Raw genomic sequence first — 21,040 nt, forward strand, 5'->3', positions numbered from 1 at the left:
AGTCACTTGTACTTACATTTAGTTGTGTTTTTTGCACTCAAATTAATGTTCATATTATTAAGTATCTTGTTAGTTTTGAAATTTGAAATTAATCTTTTTGACTTTTTAAAGTGAATTGACTTAACCATAGTTAATGCCAGAAAGTGATTTTAATATATATATATATATATATAGTTAAAGATATAGATATAGATAGATGATCTATTTCATACATCAAATTTTATTTTTTATATACTTGTAAAGATATATAATTAGTGTGTTGTGCTAATTTATGCATTTGCTTAATCAATTATTTTTTAGTATAAATTATTGTACTATTTATATTCACATTTATTTATTAGAATCATCTATTATCATATAATTTGTTTAATTTATTTTTTAAATTAATATCATAATAAATATATAAATATAAATAATAAGTGTATGAAATTAACCTCCTCCAATCAATGTTTACATAACAATAATATTTATAGAAATATAAATTTTATAAATTTAGAATTATCTACGGGAAATTATAATGAAAATAACAGTCAATATTAAAAAAAAATCTTCCATATATAAATTTGCTACTTAAGTTATTGCTTTTCAAAATTTCTATAATTAAAAGAAAGACAATTAAATAAATTATAAAGTGTATATTTCTTCATTATTACATTAATTATGGATGTAAAAACTATTTAGACAAATATACTTAAAATTCCACAATAAAATACAAATTTTAAACCGATTTTAGAGCAAAAAAATACACATAAAATCTGTTTAAAATATTTTAGAATGTCAACAAGAAGAACTTATATTTATATTATTCCTGTAAATAATAAATTCAATTTTTTTTTAATCATGAATCATTTCACTGATAATAAAACTTGGTTAATTTCTAGAGAAAATAAAGTAAATTACGTATATTAATACATTGAATGCCTATAACTAAGGGTATATTAATAGGTTAAAAGGGTAGCTTTCCTATAACTAAGGGTCAGGGCACATAGTTCTTTTTGCGAAATTATAACATAGGTCCTAAAACTATACTAAATTTTGGACTTCAGTCCCTGGCGATAGACTATTACGGTCTTATTGACTTGAACGCGCTGTCAATTATAACGCAGCTGACTTTTTTTTCCTAAGAGAAAAAAAAATAAAAAATAGAAAAGGGCAAAACCAATTTCATTGTCCAAACTCCCAATTTGATTCCTCTCTCTCTATTCCGTAGAGAAAGCACCAGATTTGGGTTGGGTCTTCCATTTTTACTTTTATATATTATTATCATTTTTTATTATTTTCTTGAATGCCGAATAGCGAAAGAAAAATGCGGGCGTGTTATATTTGAAGTCTCTGTTAGGTTTTGTACTAAGAATGTTTGACGGTGTAAATATTTAGGACCGTTAAAGCCAAACTGATATATTTTAAAATGCACTAAATTCAAATTTTGTATAATTTTACGACTTCCGGTGTAACTGTGTCTTTCTCTTTTCGTAAAAATTTGCTAAACATTTTTTAAGAATAATATGTTACATATGATCACTGTTTCCTAAACAACGTATTATTGACCCCGCCAAATTTGTTCCAAGGATGGAGACCGTGCCGACATATTACGAGCTCTAGTAGCACATAACCACTGCCTAGGATTCCCTATGTCATCGCCGGTGACCGTCGGAACATGCCAGCTTCCATTTTCCGACTCCTGCAAAGCATTTAATATAAATGAATATTGGAATGTATCTCTTCTCCAATCACAATTGATAGATTAGCTGCAAAAATACCACCTGAATTATGATCGAATAGGGTGGGGGCATGTGGAGCCTAACACCACGTGAGAATGATGTTCGAACCTGTAAAAGAAGAGGCATCATTCGAGCTAAACTAAGTACCATAGTTCGACTATGTCCACATGCATGAATTCATGAGCAATTGGCTCTTTTACTCCCATTTTGATGAATGCAGAGCTTTACAGCCCATATGGGGATTAAGTAGCAAGAACAAGCAGCAACCAGAGAAAACTTCAAAGTGTTGGTCACCGATTTTTTAAAAGTTTGAATAGTTCGTGAGCATATAAACCTTTATATAAACCTCCATCATATTCTAGATTTTCAATTAATTCTTTTCTCCTCTAGCCTGCGTAGACTTCAGATCTCCTCGTCTTATTCACTCTTCCTAAAACTTTGCTTTCAGTTATTTCAAATTCCTGGTCAGATACGCGACAATTCAAATGAGCAACAGTCTAGCACCAAAATTCAAAGCTTCTGCAACTCCCTAACAAGCCTACATATTTTTAATATATTTGCAGACTGGAAGCTCCAATGGTAAAAGCACCACCAACAAATTTACCATTCAAATCCCCAACTTTAGCTAATCAATAGAGGTGAAACGACTTGAATCTGTCTTTCTCCATACACACCCTCTCCCTCCCTTTTTCCAATGCAATACTTCTCATAACAAACTTCGCAATTCAGTATACTGTAAATGGAACATAAATTGGAAAGGAAGAAATTTACCTGATGTTTCTCCTTCCATCTAGGAAAGAAACTCGTCCCAAGCAACTGAAATAGGTGATCCCTCATCTCATCATTGGTAACCAGCAAACAGTTGCAGCTTACTGCTGCATATAACCAGTACCTTCACAATGTCAGAAAGATATTGAACCATTAATAATTTGACTGGATAAGGAAAGCAGCTTAGAATTGTGACACTGAGGCGGGTAAAATGAGGCCAAGGACGAAAGAAAAAAAAGATAGAGAGTAAAGAAAACTTGGAAGTTAGAACACTGTTCATTTCTGCAAAATTTAAGGCTGTTAATTCTGTACATAATGTCTCGCCAGGATAAGATATATTCAATCGATATAAACAAATATATCCAGCACTTATTCTTCAGTGACATCAGGTATCAACTAATTATGCCTTGAGTTCTTTATGCATATCTGAATTAGTACGTAATAATAGATTAAAATCTTTCCGGCATCTATGCAACACTAACTAGAACTTGTCAATGCATACAGAAGCAGAAGTAATTTTGCATTAAAAAATGGAATGTTATTCAGTCATCATTCATTACACTTTAATTTTGCCACTTTCCATTTTTCACAATTAAATGCAACTACTGACTAAAAAATTATAAAGCACCAGAAAACTCATATTAAGACACGCATGAGCCAATGCAGTGAATGTTATAAATCAAGAATAATCTTGTCAAAGTGAATGCAATAAGTCAATGACAGTCTTAATTTCACCTTAAAAGAAATACGGAACTTCAAGATCAAGCTATACATATCGAAGTAAACTATACAAATTTCCTAAAGGAGCTTACAAATTTCCAAAAGGAGCTCATATTTACAGTTGAAATGATTCAGTTGCAAGAATAGCAACAGGAAAGAGACATTCTTCCTATTGCATTAAATCCTAACAGTAAGGTGCTCCTATGAAGCCCGAGCATGAATTTACACCACCACAGAAGGTATATGCAGTAAATTCACAAAGTTGAATAAGACAAAAGATCTTGTTTAAACAGCAACTACAACATGTGAAAAAGACAGATGAATTTGCAAAAATATTCAAAAAAAACAAAAAACTCCCGCAAATTAAATATCATCCATGTTTCAGTGTAGCACTAACTACTGGATTGGGATTGGCTATATAAAATGTTGGACTTTCTAGTACAAATAAAACGTACTTTTCGATGCAAGAAACTATTAGATATATTCAGAGGAAAAACCAACCAGTCATCATTTGAACCAGCAGGAGTTGCATAAAGTGCACCAGATTCCTTCCATCTCTGCAGCAATCTTCTGTTTTTAGGATCTTCAGCCGGACCACCATGAACACGACTTCGATGCAATATGACTAATGGCAATTTCTTTGAAGGGCTCAACTGGCGTAACTGATTTACTGTAGAATTAAGCTACAGCCAAAGCCACTATTTCAGAGCATTAACCAACTTTCATGAATATAAAAAAAATAAACTTAAAAGAAAAAAAAATGCAGATAGAAATTGGGTCATACATCAAAAAAGCTGAAATAGTGCTGATTTTGCATCCCCACATTGGCACCATCTATAACTGCATCAAATGGACCATGCTGCCGAAGCCATTCCTGTATAAATTTATTGGCTACATTAGTTACAACACAGAAAACCATCTACGAAGAAAATATTTTACTTATATTATTAGAGGTACTTCTTAAATATTAATTAGCGCATTATGATATGATCCCTATTCATTGTTGCTCGGTTAATCATCATTAGCTAAATAGGATTTACTCAGGTTATAATTCCAAGCATAATCTTACAGATAGAGAAAGAGCAACTATCAAGCAAAAGGTAGAGATTCAAATAATGATTTCAGAGTCAGCTCATATGAACTCATAAAAGATAAGGACAAAAGATTTTGCATCAAAGTACTTGTCTTTGTGGGCCTGGGTCTCATATTTTATTTGGGGATAGAAGGATAAAATGCTAAATTTCCTTGTAGCAAATATAACCTTCTTAAAGGATACACTGCCATTTTTTAAACTAATTCCAAACCATTTGATAACTTTTCAACTATATATAGCACATTACACTAAAAACAAGTTCTAGACAGAACCATCCAATTTCACATTAAATTTGAATCGCAAATTAAATACAAGCGCGTTGGCAAAATACCAAAAGTTACAATTTCAAAAGAAACTTATCAAATAATGACGGTAGGCAAAAAGATATCCGCATTAAATTGTTTTTCCTATAAAAGAGATATTATGATGGTATATTGTTAAGCCTGAATTCAAAGAAATTAATTCTTTTAGCATAGTCAGCCAATATGCTTTAAATCACGGATCCTAGGTTAAGCATTGACAACTACATCCTCACTATGTCGTTTGTCAAGACATATACGTGTGTATGTTTATTACTATATTTTGGTATCTTCAAATATGCAACATGAAAGATCTAACACAAGACAAGTCTTACAACTTGCCGGGTTTAAAGGAGTAATGCAAAAGAGGTCCTAACTACCAGATTAGCTATGGATAGGTTAAGGAGAACAATAGGACCGCACCTCGAACTTGAGAAAATTGACTTTACTCTCTTTTTGACAAGCCAATTTGGGAAGTGAGCCAGCAAAGTGTGCAGTTTCTGCTGGATCAATATCGATGCAAACAAGTTTCTCATCACAAGATTGACACACCCCTTTCATGTCCATATTAGTCCTGGTGACCCTCCATCTACCATTTCCAAGCCATCCTTGCCCATGCCATCCTCCTCCTCCATTGACAATTCCCTCCTTTATCTTTGCAGCATCCCAAGTCTCTTTGCCAACATCTGTAGCATAATCGGACCTAAACCATTTTTCAACAACTTTAGCAGTTGACTCGGAGACCTGTCTCACAGAGGAACGTAATCGGTGCAACATCTCATAGACCTTCTCTCCTATCTTCCTCTCAATAGCCACTTCTAAGAGTGCGGCAAGCTCCGATTCTTCTGCAACCACTCCACATTCAATCATATGTGCATCAACATCAAATGCTTTGCTAGCTTCCCCCTTCTCGCAGAAACCAAAGAGAGCAGGACCATAAGACCTTAATCGTGGTGGAATACCAGAACTTTTCATCTGTTTCACCAAATCAAAAGCCATTTCTGGATCCTCCATTGCTGCTGCTAATCTTGCAGCATTGGTAAAAGTTGCTTCATTTGGTGCAACTTTGTCAATGTTCATTTGCTGGTATATTTCAATGCCCCTAGTCATGCCCAAATTCTTGACATTCACGTCATCTTCACCATCCTCTGATTCAGCTAACGAGCCAACAGCAGCAAAAGAGCATAAATAAAGCAACACGTTATAATGGTGATAAGAAAGCTGAACCCCGTTTCTCCTAGCTTCATCATAAAGTTGAAGGGCCTCGATGAGTTTTCTATGCCTTGAGCACATATCCAATTTGTGCTTAAGAATGTTCTCAGGCAATTCCATGCGGGCTTTCTTCATTGCTTTCTTATACAGTCTTTCACTAGAGGTCTTGGAAATAGATGTAGATTGAGAAGTTGCTAAGGTGGTAAGGTGGGTCATTGTCTGCATGGAACTGGGACTGGACCTGATGCAATTACCATCGCCGGAAAATATCAAAGAAGGGGAGCAGCAACGGAATTTGCAATGCCGACCTAACCGCAATGGGGTTTTGGCCTTACTGATGACTGATAAGAGAGGGAAGGTTTTAACTAGTAGCATCTCTCTCAAATGGGAATTCTATCGAAAGGCACCTCGTCTTTTTTTCCTTCTTGGAAGAAGGAAGGGCTTTACCAAATGGCAGCTGATTAGAAAAAGAAAAGAGAAAAGAAGGTGACTTCTGGAGAGATGCTTGAGAAACAACCTACAACAGGAGCTGATACATGCACGTAAAACAGATTTCATTACTTTTCCCTTGTGGAGTCCGGAATAATGCACCTTTTATTTTAATGGCCATTTGAAAAGGCAACAAGATTACGGTACAGCTTCAAACATAGTTCTCCAAACAATTCCAAGAACAGGGAAGAGACCTGTGCAGAAAAATCAGTCAGCAAGACAGCAGTCATAATACAAATAATATATTTCTCATTTCATGTTTTAGCCAGAGGGAAAAAAAGGGAAATGGTCAGCTTGGTAGCAAAATAAGGATCACGAATACATACATTTTAGTTTTTACCATATACCTATAATATTTGTATATATATATATATATATATATATATATATCATTTATTGACCGCTGCTCTAAATTGCAATCAGCAAGGACAGAATGATAAATGGAGCAGCAGGTAGCAAAGAGACATGGCTCAGAACTTTTATCAAACACCTGTCATACGTCTCGCTGGCGGGGCTGCTCTATATGTATAAACTAAAACTACCCCCATTTATACACCGACAGTCAAAGAGAATGCGAGTAATCTCAACTTAATTTGAACCCAGAATTGAAATGACTGTAAAATTTAATACTCAAGAAAGGAGACAGAAAGTAAGGAATAAAAGCAAGAATTGAAGACCCAGGAGAAATACGACTTTCATTGAATCGGTAATCGCCGGAGTGAAGCCCAAATAAGGGAGGAAGAAAAAGATAATGCTTTAATACATACAAGGCAGTAAAAATCGAACCTTGCAAGCAAGAGATAGGCGTTGGAGGTTGGCGGGGAGAAAAGCGGCGTCGCCAGAAAGATGAGCTGAGCGTGAGAGAAGAACAGCGTCGAAGGCTTGGCTGGAATGGCAAGCAGGAGGAGCAGCGTCGACCGGAATGAGGCCCGAAAGTTCAAGGCGGTTCAAAACTTCTCTATCGAGAAACGGATAATTCATAAAAGGGCCCAATATTTTCAACAAATTGAAAACCTACCCAATTTTTCAGTCACATTGCAAAAGAGACTTTGATGTAAAGGCTTTGCTAATTTGGGATTGTCAGGGGCCTTCTCTCTCCATTTGCCTAGAGAAGAGTAAGGATGCTAAAGTGAGTTCTTATATGGACTGGGCTCCTACATTGGCCTAGGCCCAACAGTAGGATTCAGCGTCCTTTTGGATCAATGGTTCGTTATTTATTGATATTTCTAACGTCGTTAAGCTATCAATGGTTCTTTGTTTATTGATATTTCTAACGTTGTTAAGCCACATAGAATACCACACAAGACTTCCATCAATCACATTTAATGCCAGACCATTTTGATGGACATAGTAGAACTTAATGCATCATATTGATGACAAATTTTCTTGATGTACCAAAGTTATGGCAAAATAAAATTTCATGTACTAAATTGATAATTCTCTCTAACTTTTAATGAAATGGCCAATCACTGCCATGAGATATTTACTTCATTGAAATTTTATAAGATTATCTATAATTCTAAACATTTATTCTAAACATTTATTAAATAAAGTTTTAATTGATAATAATTAAATGTAATTCTTAATTTTCTTAAAATATTTAATATTTATTTATTAATAAGTGATCATAATCTCTCTTTAATATTTCTTTGAATATTTTTTTAATTATTACTTGTAATAATAATCCTTTTGAGTATTTTTATTATTACTTACAGTACATATTGTTTAATTTTTATATAACATATTAACTAATAAACAAGTAAGACATTTACTATTATATATATATATATATGTATGTGTATATATATATGGGGCAATATGAAATATATATTTATTAGGTCAGCTCAGTGATCAATTTTGTTCAAATTTGCTCGAAAAGTTTTGTTGTACATAAGGGATTAGGAACGGGGCATGGTGGGTGAAACTTGATCCATGCTCGACAGCGGTTGTGGTCTACATAGGTCAAATTCACGCTGAGACTAGCCATGGGGCCATAAAGGAGGGTTGGATACACATTTTGAGATACCTACCTCACTCGACCCATTGCCATTTATGAGGGTGTTAGCTGGGTTATATAGAAAGCCCCTGTCACAATATTCAAAAAATGATCTATAGAGCGCCCATGCATCATGCCAAAAGAAAATCCTTTCACCTATTCCCACCACATACTTAATAAAAAGGTCTGATGAGTAGCCTTGCCTGCAATATATTCCTCCAACTCCATGAGCAATCCGCATGAATCTTCAAGGCCCAGAAATTCCTTTGCTTAATTTTAAAACTTTTAACCGAAGCAACCCATATTGATCCCGAGTTGAGAAGTATAGTCCAGATATTCTGCATGACACAAACTTTATTCCATGTGCAGACATCTTGTATCCCCATCCCCCTTCACATTTAGGAAGACAAACCTCCTCCCACTGTACCTTGTAACCTCCTCTTTGTGACTGATATGAACCCCTTCATAAAAATGTTCAGTATTTTTTACGCACTAGCTCTATTATCCTTTTAGGAAGAACAAAACTATAACACTAGTATTCCACCATACTGCAAATTACAAAATTAATAACTTGGACTCTCCCTGCATAAGATAGATGTTTAATTACCCAACCATTAATTCTCTGTAAAATTTTACTAATAAAAACAATACACTCTTTATGGGGGAGCTTACAAGAGGTAACCCAAGTATCTGACAGGCAACACCCCATTCCTAAAACCAGACAACAATAACATATAACCTTAAGAAGCAATAGAGGCACCACCACAAAATAGCTCAGATTTCTCAGGATTCAATCTCAAACTCGAAACATTATAAAATTGGTGAAGCACATCCAAGATAGCCACAAGAGAGGATTCAGTACCATTGGAAAAAATAAACAAGTCATTCGCAAAACACACGTGAGTTAGTGAATGGACTTACACCTCGGGTGAAAACCTATGACCTGAAGTGGCAGCTTCGTTTAACATCTGGTTGAGAACTTCCACGACTATCACAAAAAGATAAGGAGATAGTATATTCCCTTGCCTTGCTCCTCTTTTCCAACTAAAATACCCTATATTAGATCCATGACTGCAACCCAGAAAAAAAATAAGAATGCACATCTAAATCTGCTCAATAAATGTGCTAGGAAATCTCACAGCCTCTAGAGTATTCAATAAGAAATTCTAGCCAAGAGAATCAAAAGCTTTCATCAAATCAACTTTTATAGCACATCTAAGAGAAATGGAGGCCTTGTTATAATTCCTCAAAAGTTCATGTGCCAACAAAATATTGTCCACAATCCTCCTGCCCTTTTACGAATGCAGATTGATTTGGACTGATCACCAGTGGAAGCATCTTTTTCAGCCTATTAGCAATAACCTTGTTGATACACTTGCAAAAGGTATTTCAATAAGAGATGGGTTTGAAGTCCTTCATCTTATCTGTAAACACCAAGATGATAATGGTTGAATTGACCAATCGAAAATAATGCGATTCTCGCCAAGAATGACGAGACCCGACAACTAAAAGAACCCAAAATCGTTCCACGATCAGATTTGATTGACAAACTTTCGACTCGTTGTTTACGACATAAACAAGAACCTTAGTATAACTGAACTTAACCCGTTATTTATTGCGAAACAATAACCTCGGTATAGGAAGACGCCACAAACGGTAGTGGAAAGCCGTTTGATAAGTCGATGATGAACGCTACGGAAATTTCTGATAAGTTCGAATTAATTCTTCAAGAACCAAAGAGAATACTCTCACAATTTTCTGAATGTTCATTTTTCTTAAAAATTGACAAGATAAGTATATATAGACCAAAACTAATTCCTAATCTGGTCTCATCGTAAAGTAAAGAAAATAAAATCTAAAGTATCTATAGATATATAACTTAATCTATAAATATATGAAATCTAAATATTTCTAGAATATCTTTATCAGATTTAAACTTAAAACAAATCTGATGATATCATTTCTTGATCTTCAACAAATATTCTAGAAACCTCTAGAAAATGACATTATCATGGGCTAATCCAGACTAGGCTAGAATCTTCTAGAACTTGAATCATGTTGATGCATCTTTGTTGATCAAGTGGTTCATGTTCAATGGGCCTCCACGAATTTGCTTGAGCCCAAACCTCTTGAATCAGGTCGTTGAGTTCATCTTTAAACTTCTTTGCTCGTGCTCGCGTAACCGATCCAATTTGAACTTGAATTGGATCCCTTAAAGTCGTGCTACGATTTGCATAATTCCCCTCTTCTTGAAAATGATTTGCCCTCAAATCATCACCTACATCAAAAGGAAGCAAATCAGCAACATTAGAAGTAGTACTTACATTGTACTCACCAAGTAAATCTAGTTTGTAAGCGTTGTCATTGATGCATTCTAGGACTTGAAAAGGACCATCCCCTATTGGAAGCAATTTGGAATATCTTTGCGCTGAAAATCTCTCTTTCCTCATATACAACCAAACCCAATCTTCGGATTCAAAAATCAGCTTATGACACCCCTTGTTAGCGTGTTTTGCATACTGCTTCGTCCTTCGCTCTATGTTGAGTCTTGCTTTCTCATGAATCTGCTTGACAAATTCAGCTTTCTTTTTGTCATCTAAATTAACACGCTTAGTCAAAGGTAAATGAGATAAATCCAATGGAGTTAAAGGATTAAATCCATAAACAATTTCAAATGGTGAAAATTTAGTAGTAGAATGAATTGATCTGTTATAAGCAAACTCAACATGTAGTAAATACTCTTCCCATGTTTTGATGTTCTTTTTAATGACTGCCCTCAATAAAGTAAACAAAGTCGTATTTACTACTTCAGTTTGACCATCAGTTTGTGGGTGACAAGTAGTAGAAAATAATAGTTTAGTACCTAACTTACACCACAAAGTCTTCCAAAAATAACTCAAGAACTTAGGTTGTGTTTGGCAACTGAGTTGAGTTTAGCTCAACTCAATTTATTTGCATATAAAGACAAATCAAGCATGCTTTTTGTTCGATGGTGGGCCCACAAGGGAAAATGGAGAAAGCCACAACAAGCATAAACAATGGCGCTTGTCAAGGCTTTTTTTTAAAAAAAAAATTCCTCTGTTTTCCCTTTTCCTTTTCTATAAGCAGTAGAAGATATGCATACATAACAATATATGTATTAAATAACGTGGTGATCAACCAAAAATTCGACAAAATGCAGTGATGAACATAAAAAATCGCTACTAATTTCAAATTCAAAGATCTCAATATATGTCATGAAACTCTTCTCTCCGTGTGCCATAACCGATTAGCGATATGGTCGCGCACAACATTCATTTCGTCAATACTCATATTCACTTGAGTTCTAAATCCTGGTTGTGCCAGTGGACTTCGAAATTTATCGTATTCCGCCCATGATGTATCGACTACACAGCTGCACACTAATAGTAATCGACACAAGAAGATAAGCATATCACTCAACCAAACTGAAAGAAGAAAGAAGCTTAGCTCGCAGACATATTGAAACAACAACACAGCAGCTTCAAATTCGCATTACACGGAACAAGAAAAGAAGCTTCACACTGACATTCAGCGAAACAAGAACAGAAGATTGCCTCTTAGTGACCAAAGAGGCAAGACAAGCAATAAAATTATGCAACAGACATAGAGTGATGGCGAGAGGAAAGCAAAAATTACCTCAAATGCAGATGGCGTTCCTAAGCAGAGGAGAGGCGGTTCTTAAAGCCTCGCGTGCAGGTGAACAGAGAAGTGGAAGAACCCTCGAAAAAGCCCAAAGGAGGGAATCTCTGTCCTTTTGTTGCAAACGTCGCAAATTCGGGGAGTCTCTCCTGACAAAGGGGGGCCTTTGCCATATTCTTGCAGGTCCTCTCTCCCGCTTCTTTTGCCCAATCAAGCAAGGGAAAATTGCAAGCTGAGAGGTTAGTTATCCGTAAAAATTGAGTTTTGCTTCTTAGTAGTTGCGAAATTCCGACATCAATTACCTTCTTCGTGCGGTTGATTTCGATGAAATGTGGATCGATTACATGGAACCCCAAACCACTGTCGCCAGCTTGAAGAACGGAGATTTCATGGAATTACGACCCACTAACGTTGATTAGGAGGTTGAAGTTGCCGATGTCAATGTCTACTAGGATGCGGCGAAGGAAAATGGGGTCGAAATTGGGGCAGATGCTGGAGCTTCAACACTGTCGAAGGCTATTCTTTTCTCGATTAGCAAGAATGAGGACCCCTACCTAGAAAGCCACCGACAGTTTTTTCTTTGAAAAAAAAAGGGCAAGACAAGTCAAAAAATTTTCAGTCTTTGGTGGGTCCCTCAATTTTACTGTTGCACCCCCCTTTTTGTCTGTTTGCGAGTTAAGTTAAAAAAAATTTTGTTGCCAAACAAAGCCTTAGCATCTCTATCCGAAACAATTGTTTTAGGCATGCCATGTAACCTCACAATCTCCCTAAAGAACAAATCAGCAACATGCGAAATATCATTCGTTTTGTGACATGGAATAAAGTGTGCCATCTGAGAAAATCTATCCACAACCACAAAAATTGAATCTCTCCCATATTTAGTCCTAGGTAATCCTAACACAAAATCCATTGAAATATCAATCCAAGGCTCACTAGGAATAGGTAAAGGAGTATACAAACCATTAGGTTACACTCTGGATTTAACTTGCCTACATGTGACACATCTACCACAAATTCTCTCAACATCTCTTTTCATATATGGCCAATAGAAGTGTTCTTGCAAAATAGCTAAAGTCTTTACAACTCCAAAATGTCCCATTAATCCCCCACCATTAGATTCCTGCACTAATAACTCCCTCAAGGAACAATTAGGCACGCATAATTTATTCTCTCGAAACAGGAACCCATCATGCCTAAAGAACTTACCACAAGGGGTTTCCTCACAAGCCCGATATTCCTCACAAAATTTATGATCATCAGCATATTAATTTTTAATGTGCTCAAAACCAAGCAATTTTGCATCTAGTGTAGAGAGTAATGCATACCTGCGAGAAAGTGTATCGGCGACCACATTCTCCTTACCTTGCATATATCGAATGACGTGTGGAAACGTCTCAATGAACTCTATCCCTCAAGCATGTCTTTTGTTTAGCTTGTGTTGACCCTTCAAGTGTTTCAAGGACTCATGATCGGTGTGAATCACGAACTCTTTAGGCCATAGGTAGTGCTGTCACGTCTCTAAAGCTCGAACCAATGCATACAACTCCTTATCATAAGTTGGGTAGTTTAAGGCTGCCCCGCTTAGTTTTTCACTGAAGTAAGCAATTGGTCGTCCTTCCTGCATAAGAACTGCACCTATACCAACACCTGAAGTATCACATTCAATCTCAAAGGTTTTTGAAAAGTTAAGTAAAGTCAATAAATGTGCGTTGGTCAGCTTTTCTTTAATTAGCTGAAACGCCTTCTCTTGTTCTTCTCCCCATCTAAATCCAACGTTTTTCTTGATCACTTCAGTAAGTGGTGCGGCTATTCTACTAAAGTCCTTCACGAACCGCCGATAAAAACTAGCAAGTCCATGAAAACTACAAACATTACCTACACTTGTGGGACTAGGCCACTCTTGGATTACACATACCTTCTCTTCATCAATCTGTATACCTTGTGCACTAACAACAAATCCTAAATATACAAGCTTATCGGTGCAAAAAGTATACTTCTTCATATTAGCAAATAACTTTTCATTCTAAGCACATCTAAAATATATTTCAAATGTACATTATGATCATATAAGTTTTTGCTATAAACGAGTATATCATCAAAGTAGACAACAATAAATATACCTATAAATGCACGCAAAATATGATTTATAAGTCTCATAAAAGTGCTCGGAGCATTAGTCAAACCAAAAGGCATAACTAACAATTCATACAAACAATATTTTGTTTTAAAGACAGTTTTCCATTCATCTCCTTCTTTCATTCTAATCCGATGATAATCACTCTTTAAATCAATTTTAGAAAAAATACAAGAACCATACAGCTCATCTAACATATCATCTAAGCGAGGAATAAGATGACGATACTTTACCGTTATGTAGTTGATTGCTCAACAATCAACACACATTCTTTACGTCACATCCTTCTTAGATATAAGTATAATCAGAACGGCGCATGGGCTTATACTCTCCCTCACGTACCATTTCTCCAACAACTCACTTACCTGCCGTTGAATCTCATTTGTCTCATCAGGATTGCTCCTATAGGCTAGTCGGTTTGGAATTGTTGCACTGGGAACAAAATCAATTTGATGTTCAATCCCTCGGATTGGAGATAACCCAGGTGGTATTTCCTCGGGAAAGACATCCTCATACTCCTGCAAAAGAGAAACAACAAAACTAGGCAGAGCGAGATCAAGTTTGTTAGTGTTAAAAAATACCTCTTTGTACAAAAGCACAATCATCGGCTGATTCGAAAACATTGCTTGCTTGATTTCACTCATTTTTGCATAGAAATTTTTTTGTTTTCTCTCTGATTTTCTCTCAATGGCCGAACTTTGATTTCGTTTTCTCTCTTATTTTTCTCGGCTTATCTATGATTTGCACTCTCTTTTTTTTGATCACTCTCTTTTTGCAATCTCACTTGATCCTCATATACTTGCTACGGTGTCAATAGTACAAGAGTGATTGATCGTTGATTAAGTATAAAGGAGTAGTTGTTTGTAGAGCCATCATGCTTCATACGTCTATCAAACTGCCATGGACGCTCTAGCAACAAGTGTCCTGCTTGCATTGGTACTACATCACACAACACTTTATCTTCGTATTTACCGATTCGAAATGCAACTAACACCTGCTTGGTCACCCTTATCTCACCACAATCATTTAACCATTGCAGCTTGTACGGCCTAGGGTGCTTCAACATGGACAGTCCCAATTTTTCCACCATTGTTGTGCTTGCGACATTAGTACAACTACCACCATCAATAATCACACTACATACATTGTCTTTGATGTAGCACACAGTGTGAAAGATGTTCTCCCGGTGCACTTGTTCAACTCATTTTGTTTGCAAGCTCAATGCTCTCCTTGCCATCAATGTCAATGCATCAGGGGCTAAATATTCCTCATTGGAAACGTCCTCTAATGGGGACATGTCATCGATGTTGGAATCATCATCGTCAGTCACACTTTCACCATTGTCTCGCATCACCATGACCCGCTTGTTTGAGCATTGACTTATTATGTGTCCCATGCCCTGGCATTTAAAACACTTAATGTCACGATTCTTGGAGGTAAAAGTGTCAGTTTTACCTTGAGGAACGTGGCTGGTTGCTTCTTGGTTTTGCTCGATTTTCGACTTTGACGTGGATTGCTTCCCATATTTCTTCCATTGATTCAGTTTCTAAGTGGATGTGCTTGGACTTTGGCTTGCACGTATACTGCCCCTCCCCTTGAATTGGTTCTCAATCTTTACAGCCATGTGAACCATATTCTCCAACTCCACATAATGTTGTAATTCCACGGCATTTTGAATTTCTCGGTTCAATCCCGCCAAAAATCTTGCTATACTAGCCTCCCAATCCTCCTCTACATTTGCTCTAATAATGACCACTTCCATCTCCTTAAAATATTCCTCTACACTCCGGTTACCTTGTCTAAGACTTTGCAATTTATTATACAATTCCAGGTAGTAATAACAAGGAACAAATCGCTTCATCATCACCTTTTTCATTTCCTCCCACGTATCTATAGGTAGCTGTCTATTTCTTCGCCTATTTATCACCAATTGATCCCACCAGACAATTGCATAATTCGAGAATTCAATTGCTGCCAATTTGACTTTCTTAAGCTCGGAATAACTATAACAATCAAATACAAATCCCACTTTTTTCTCCCACTCAAGGTATGCTTCGGAATCACTCTTTCCTTGGAATGATGAGATTTTCATCTCAATACTATCCAAGTTATTGTCTTCCCGATTCCTAACTTCTCTAAACCGCTTTCACATCTCCTATTACTAATAACTGAATCCCGATCATCTTTTTCATCAAAACCAGCCCCATAATTCTCTTCATCTTCAATCCTCACTTCCCTTGGTTGAACTCTTTCCCTCCTACGTGCATTGGGAGCGTTTTGTGGCTGCTCCACATGTGTATTCTCAATCTGATCTATCCGTTCATGAACCTGCTCTAACTCCAATCTCATCACACGCTTCATCTCACTCATTATGGCCTCCATAAGTACTTTCGGATCAACCAATTTCGTAGCACCTTCAAGAATATTTTTAGCACTGTTGTGAGACATTATTGCTGCAAAATAAAGTTAGAAAGAAAGGACCTCATAATTCTCTCCCTTACATGTTTACACTCAAGAATGTGAATCCACTCTACACTCGTGTTTTCATTCAAACAAACGTGGCTTTTAACCCTCTAATGTTCTCACCACTCCTATCTTTTTTTCCACTCGATAATTCTCTTTCAGTTTTTTTGAAACTAAACAAACAATTCTCAAAAATTTCCAGCAGCAATTCACCAAGAACTTATTAAGGAAAATTAATGTTCGAAGGAAATTTAAGGAAGAAAGGAAACAAGAGAGAATGCAACTACTATGAATGATGAAATATATCAAAATGTTATATGTAATTCTGGGAACAGAATCAATGTAGATCACAAAGAAAGGGAAATAACAACTTTAGAATGATATGATGTAAAGAATTTGGATCAAATTGACAACAACTTCTTTCTTTTCTTTAGTTCTTTTGTTTTTTTTTTCAACTCTTTTTTTTGCCGAAATTCTTTTTTGTTTTTGGCTGCTAACAATCCACAAAGGACAAACCAGACGGAATGAAATTCAGCAAATTGAAATGAAAAGGATAGGATTAACCTAATTTGAAGCCTGATACTCTGATACCAAATGATGCGATTCCCGCCAAGAATGACGAGACCCTACAACTAAAGGAACCCAAGATCGTTCCATAATCAGATTTGATTGACAAACCTCCGACCCGTTGTTTACTACATAAACAAGAACCTTGGTATAACTGATCTCAACCCGTTGTTTATTGCGAAACAAGAACCTCAGTATATGAAGTCGCCACAAACGGTGGTGGAAAGCCGTTTGATAAGTCAATGATGAACGCCATAAAAATTTTCGATAAGTTCCAATTAGTTCTTCAAGAATCAAAGAGAATACTCTCACAATTTTTTGAATGTTCCTTTTTCTTAAAAATTGACAAGATGAGTATATATAGACTAAAACTAATTCCTAATCTAGCCATGTCTCATCGTAAAGTAAGGAAAATAAAATCTAAGGTATCTATAGAGATATTACTTAATCTATAAAGATATGAAATCTAAATATTCCTATAATATCTCCATCAGATTTAAATTTAAAACAAATCTAATGATATCCTTTCTTGATCTTCAACAAATATTCTAGAAACTTCTAGAAAATGGCATTATCATGGGCTAATTCAGGCTTGGTTGGAATCTTTTAGAACTTGAATCATATTGATGCATCTTTGTTGATCACGTGGTTCATGTCCAATGGGCCTCCACGAATTTGCTTGAGCCCAAACTTCTTGAATCGGGCCGTTGAGTTCATCTTTAAACTTCTTTGCTCGTGCTCGCGTAACCGGTCCAATTTGAACTTGAACTGGATCCCTTGAAGTCGTGCTACGATTTGCATCAGAGTAACCCTCCTAGTGTCAAAGAAATAGTGTAAAACATCCATAAAAATAGCCTTCATAATAGTCCTATGGGGTATTAGCTGTTGTTTCCGGTGGATGTTCCCCTCCTAAGGGCAAGTTCTTACGCGCTACTCGCATGTCCGCCATTGAAAACACCACTTTCCCGTTCGACTTGCATGTGTTAAGCATCGTTAGCATTCATCCTAAGCTAGGATCGATACAAAATCTCGATCTAGTTAGGGTCATGATAAATGTCAAACCCTATAGCCGACTATATGGAATCTCTGGATTCCATTCTTGGATCAATATGGCTTAACAAAAACTCTTTCCTATTTAGCTCAACCGCCTTAACCAAGGATTACTTGATCCAGAATTAAACTCATATCCATATGACATTTTTCCTCATTTAACCAGGTTAGTGAATCTCGTCTTGATCAGTCATCTATCTCCATATATAACTAACTAGGACCACCATCTGTCGGATACCCATGTTAACTATAAGTATATGACTAACTAGGTTAGTGAATCCCGTCTTAATCAGTCATCTATCTCCATATATAACTAACTAGGACTACCATCTGCCGGATACTCATGCTAAGCACAAGCATATAAGCGTTAGCAAATCCTAATTACTCATATATGAAATAACCGTGTCATCTCAAGTCTAAGAATTATATGCATTAATATAGTCTATATAACATTCATTGACATTAGCAAAGTTACCATGTGATATTATCTATGAGTGACGTTCAACCTACTTGTCTCATAAGTGGCAACTTGTCTGCCTGACAACAATTGTCAAATAGCATGAGACTTACTACTCCATTTTCATTGGTATCTCATACTAATCATGAATACAGGTAGAGGTGACGATCCATTCGGAGAGATAATGTCTAATTAAGTCTCCTAGAATCGCGAATAATTTTAAGATATTTATACTGACCGGTCATATTTTTAACTCTTTTAAGAATGAAAACATTTATCAAATATGTTATGGACTTATTTTAATAAACGTAGACAATGTATAAATAATAGAATAATAACATTGGCATAAATAATAATTATCCAAAATACATAGTTATAGGGCATATCACTAATAGGCGTCACAGGGGGAGCTGCGAAAGAGCTCGTGAAAGTTACAGGTTGTCATTGGAGTAGCTCTGGTCCGAGCTGCTCTTGCTGCTTCTGTGCTCAGCGGTTGGTGGTGACAATTGACGAGCTTGAACGATCAAGCTCGAGCGAAAGAGATGGGTCACGGACAAGGAAGAAGAACGTTCCTCCCTTTTCGATTTTTAAAGCATCAGTGGCATTAATGGAGAAGGGGAGAGCGATTAGCAGCAGTAATGGAGGAAGGGAAGAGCCATGGTCGGTGCTCGACACACCCATCTGTGTGTCTTCTTTTTAGGTGTGAGGGCTCGGGTGGGGGGTACGATGGAAAAAGAAGGGAGGAGCAAGGGAGAGAGTGGGTGGGCCCACCTACTTTTTCTTTATTTTTTAGTTTTTAAAAGATTTTATATTGTTTAAATACTTCTTGGTCCCAACCTTAATGTCATGTGTGCTATTCGTGTCACGTCAGCAAAATCGATTAAAGTTAACGGATGAAGTAATAACATGCTAAACGGGACAAAAAAAAAGGATTTAGTGACCTTTTGTACAATTTTTGAAAGTTCATGCTAAACATGATAAGATGATTAAAACTCATACTAACCTACCATATATCCCAACATTGTTAGATATTTTTAAATCTATTTCAATATCCATTTTTTTTCTTGAGGTATCTTAGCGTTGCTAATTTAATGTCACCATCTAGCCCATAGTTGGTGAAACAAAAATAACAACATTAAAATATCTCAAGCAAAAAAATGACATTGAGATAAATTTAAAAATAAATTATATGGTGCAATAAATTATTTAGGACCTTAAATTTATGATGCTTCCAACTGTCACAAACTCCCAAGAAAACCTTCATCACTGTCCCGTCCTGTCCTCCACACCATCACCGCACCGCACTCACTTCACTACTACTCACACTACTCACAGTGAGATAGAGAGAGAGAGAGAGAGAGAGAGAGGCCAAACCAGTGACCGATAGTGAGAAAGACAAGAGAACCTCAGAAAGCTCAGTGCCAACGAGAATGTCGACCCTCGCAAGCCTCACGCGTCCCGCCCTTGTGCTCCTCCTCCTCGCCCATCTCTCGATCTGCAACGGCTTCTCAGTCCTGGACACGAAAAGCGCCCCACTGGAGCCCTCTGTCGTCTTGGGGAAGGCACAGTGCTCCGGGAGCATCGGGGAGTGCCTGACGGACCCCTCGGAGATGGAGTCGGACATCAGCCGGAGGGTCCTCCTGATGCAGAAGAGGTACATCAGCTACGAGACCCTGAAGAGGGACATTGTGCCCTGCACCACGCCCGGCGCTTCCTACTACAGGTGCGACGCCGGCCAGGCTAATCCCTACTCTAGAGGCTGCGAGGTCATCGCCGGGTGTCGGACTAGCAGGGACATCAAGAATTGATCGATCGATCGATCGTTCGATCGTGCCGGAAACAAACTCAATCGAGCTGGTAAAAAAAGAATCTGCTCTTTTCCTCTGATTGATCTTATCTGTGAAGTTATGGGTTGGGTTTGGTAAGAAAGTATTACTATGCTATGATATGAAATGGGCAATTCAAAGCATGTTAGCTTAATTATTAATTTATGTACGGTAATGATGAAGAATTAAGGCCTGATCATATGTACACTTGCTGGCTTGCATCAATCTCATCCAATGAGTAACTATCCGTCGGTTGGCTTTGTATTGCATAAGAACCGAGCATTGAAGGGATCGATCGATTTGAAATGCCGCATTACTAATGCAATTCCTTTGTTTATGAGCTTATAGCTAAATAGATATTGTCAGAGCAACTTTGGTTTTTGGACAACTCAGTCGCTGACGCTGACACATACTTAACATTCTTATCATAGTATGTCTATTTGTTCAGAACTGATGAGAATGTCCCTTCCAGTAGAAACAAGCGCTGAAGTTCATTTAGATGAAAATCCTGGTTTTGCCGGGCACGTTTGCTTTTCAATATCCTTCATTTGTTCGTGCAAATAATGGCAATAGGCAGTTGATGAA

At 36.8% G+C, this 21,040-nt stretch overlaps 2 protein-coding genes across 5 annotated transcripts; one reads left to right on the plus strand and one right to left on the minus strand.

Moving 5' to 3' along the window:
• Positions 1–1,399: 1,399 nt before the first annotated feature.
• Positions 1,400–7,225, minus strand: LOC116205311 (proteinaceous RNase P 1, chloroplastic/mitochondrial-like). Of its 4 annotated transcripts, none has more exons than XM_031537880.1 (8): positions 7,089–7,225; positions 6,405–6,496; positions 5,025–6,054; positions 3,994–4,083; positions 3,711–3,892; positions 2,493–2,613; positions 1,764–1,829; positions 1,400–1,681 (listed from the first exon to the last, which is right to left on the minus strand). In XM_031537880.1, exons 3-8 carry the CDS (start codon positions 6,036–6,038, stop codon positions 1,541–1,543), a joined length of 1,614 nt encoding a protein of 537 aa, XP_031393740.1. In that variant the 5' UTR covers positions 6,039–6,054; positions 6,405–6,496; positions 7,089–7,225; the 3' UTR covers positions 1,400–1,540. The 4 variants fall into 4 exon arrangements, 3 of the variants coding, with proteins under 3 accessions (XP_031393740.1, XP_031393739.1, XP_031393738.1); XM_031537879.1 differs by having other exon boundaries at positions 5,025–6,270; XM_031537878.1 differs by having other exon boundaries at positions 5,025–6,496.
• A 12,661-nt stretch (positions 7,226–19,886) lies between these two features.
• Positions 19,887–20,800, plus strand: LOC116206426 (protein RALF-like 24). Its single transcript, XM_031539298.1, has one exon. The coding sequence runs from the start codon at positions 20,060–20,062 to the stop codon at positions 20,435–20,437; it is 378 nt and encodes a 125-aa protein (XP_031395158.1). The 5' UTR covers positions 19,887–20,059; the 3' UTR covers positions 20,438–20,800.
• The last annotated feature ends 240 nt before the right edge of the window (positions 20,801–21,040 follow it).

This window comes from Punica granatum, chromosome 4 (genome assembly GCF_007655135.1).
Source record: "Punica granatum isolate Tunisia-2019 chromosome 4, ASM765513v2, whole genome shotgun sequence".
NCBI lineage: Eukaryota > Viridiplantae > Streptophyta > Magnoliopsida > Myrtales > Lythraceae > Punica > Punica granatum.

Excerpts from the sequence above, each read along its gene's own strand:
- LOC116205311 (XM_031537879.1), bottom strand. The coding sequence starts at position 6,188 with ATGCTACTAGTTAAAACCTTCCCTCTCTTATCAGTCATCAGTAAGGCC. Across the intron at positions 1,830-2,492 it reads GATGGAAGGAGAAACATCAG|GTTCGAACATCATTCTCACG; the intron begins GTAAATTTCTTC and ends CTTCTTTTACAG. Across the intron at positions 1,682-1,763 it reads CCTATTCGATCATAATTCAG|GAGTCGGAAAATGGAAGCTG; the intron begins GTGGTATTTTTG and ends AATGCTTTGCAG.
- LOC116206426 (XM_031539298.1), top strand. The coding sequence starts at position 20,060 with ATGTCGACCCTCGCAAGCCTCACGCGTCCCGCCCTTGTGCTCCTCCTC.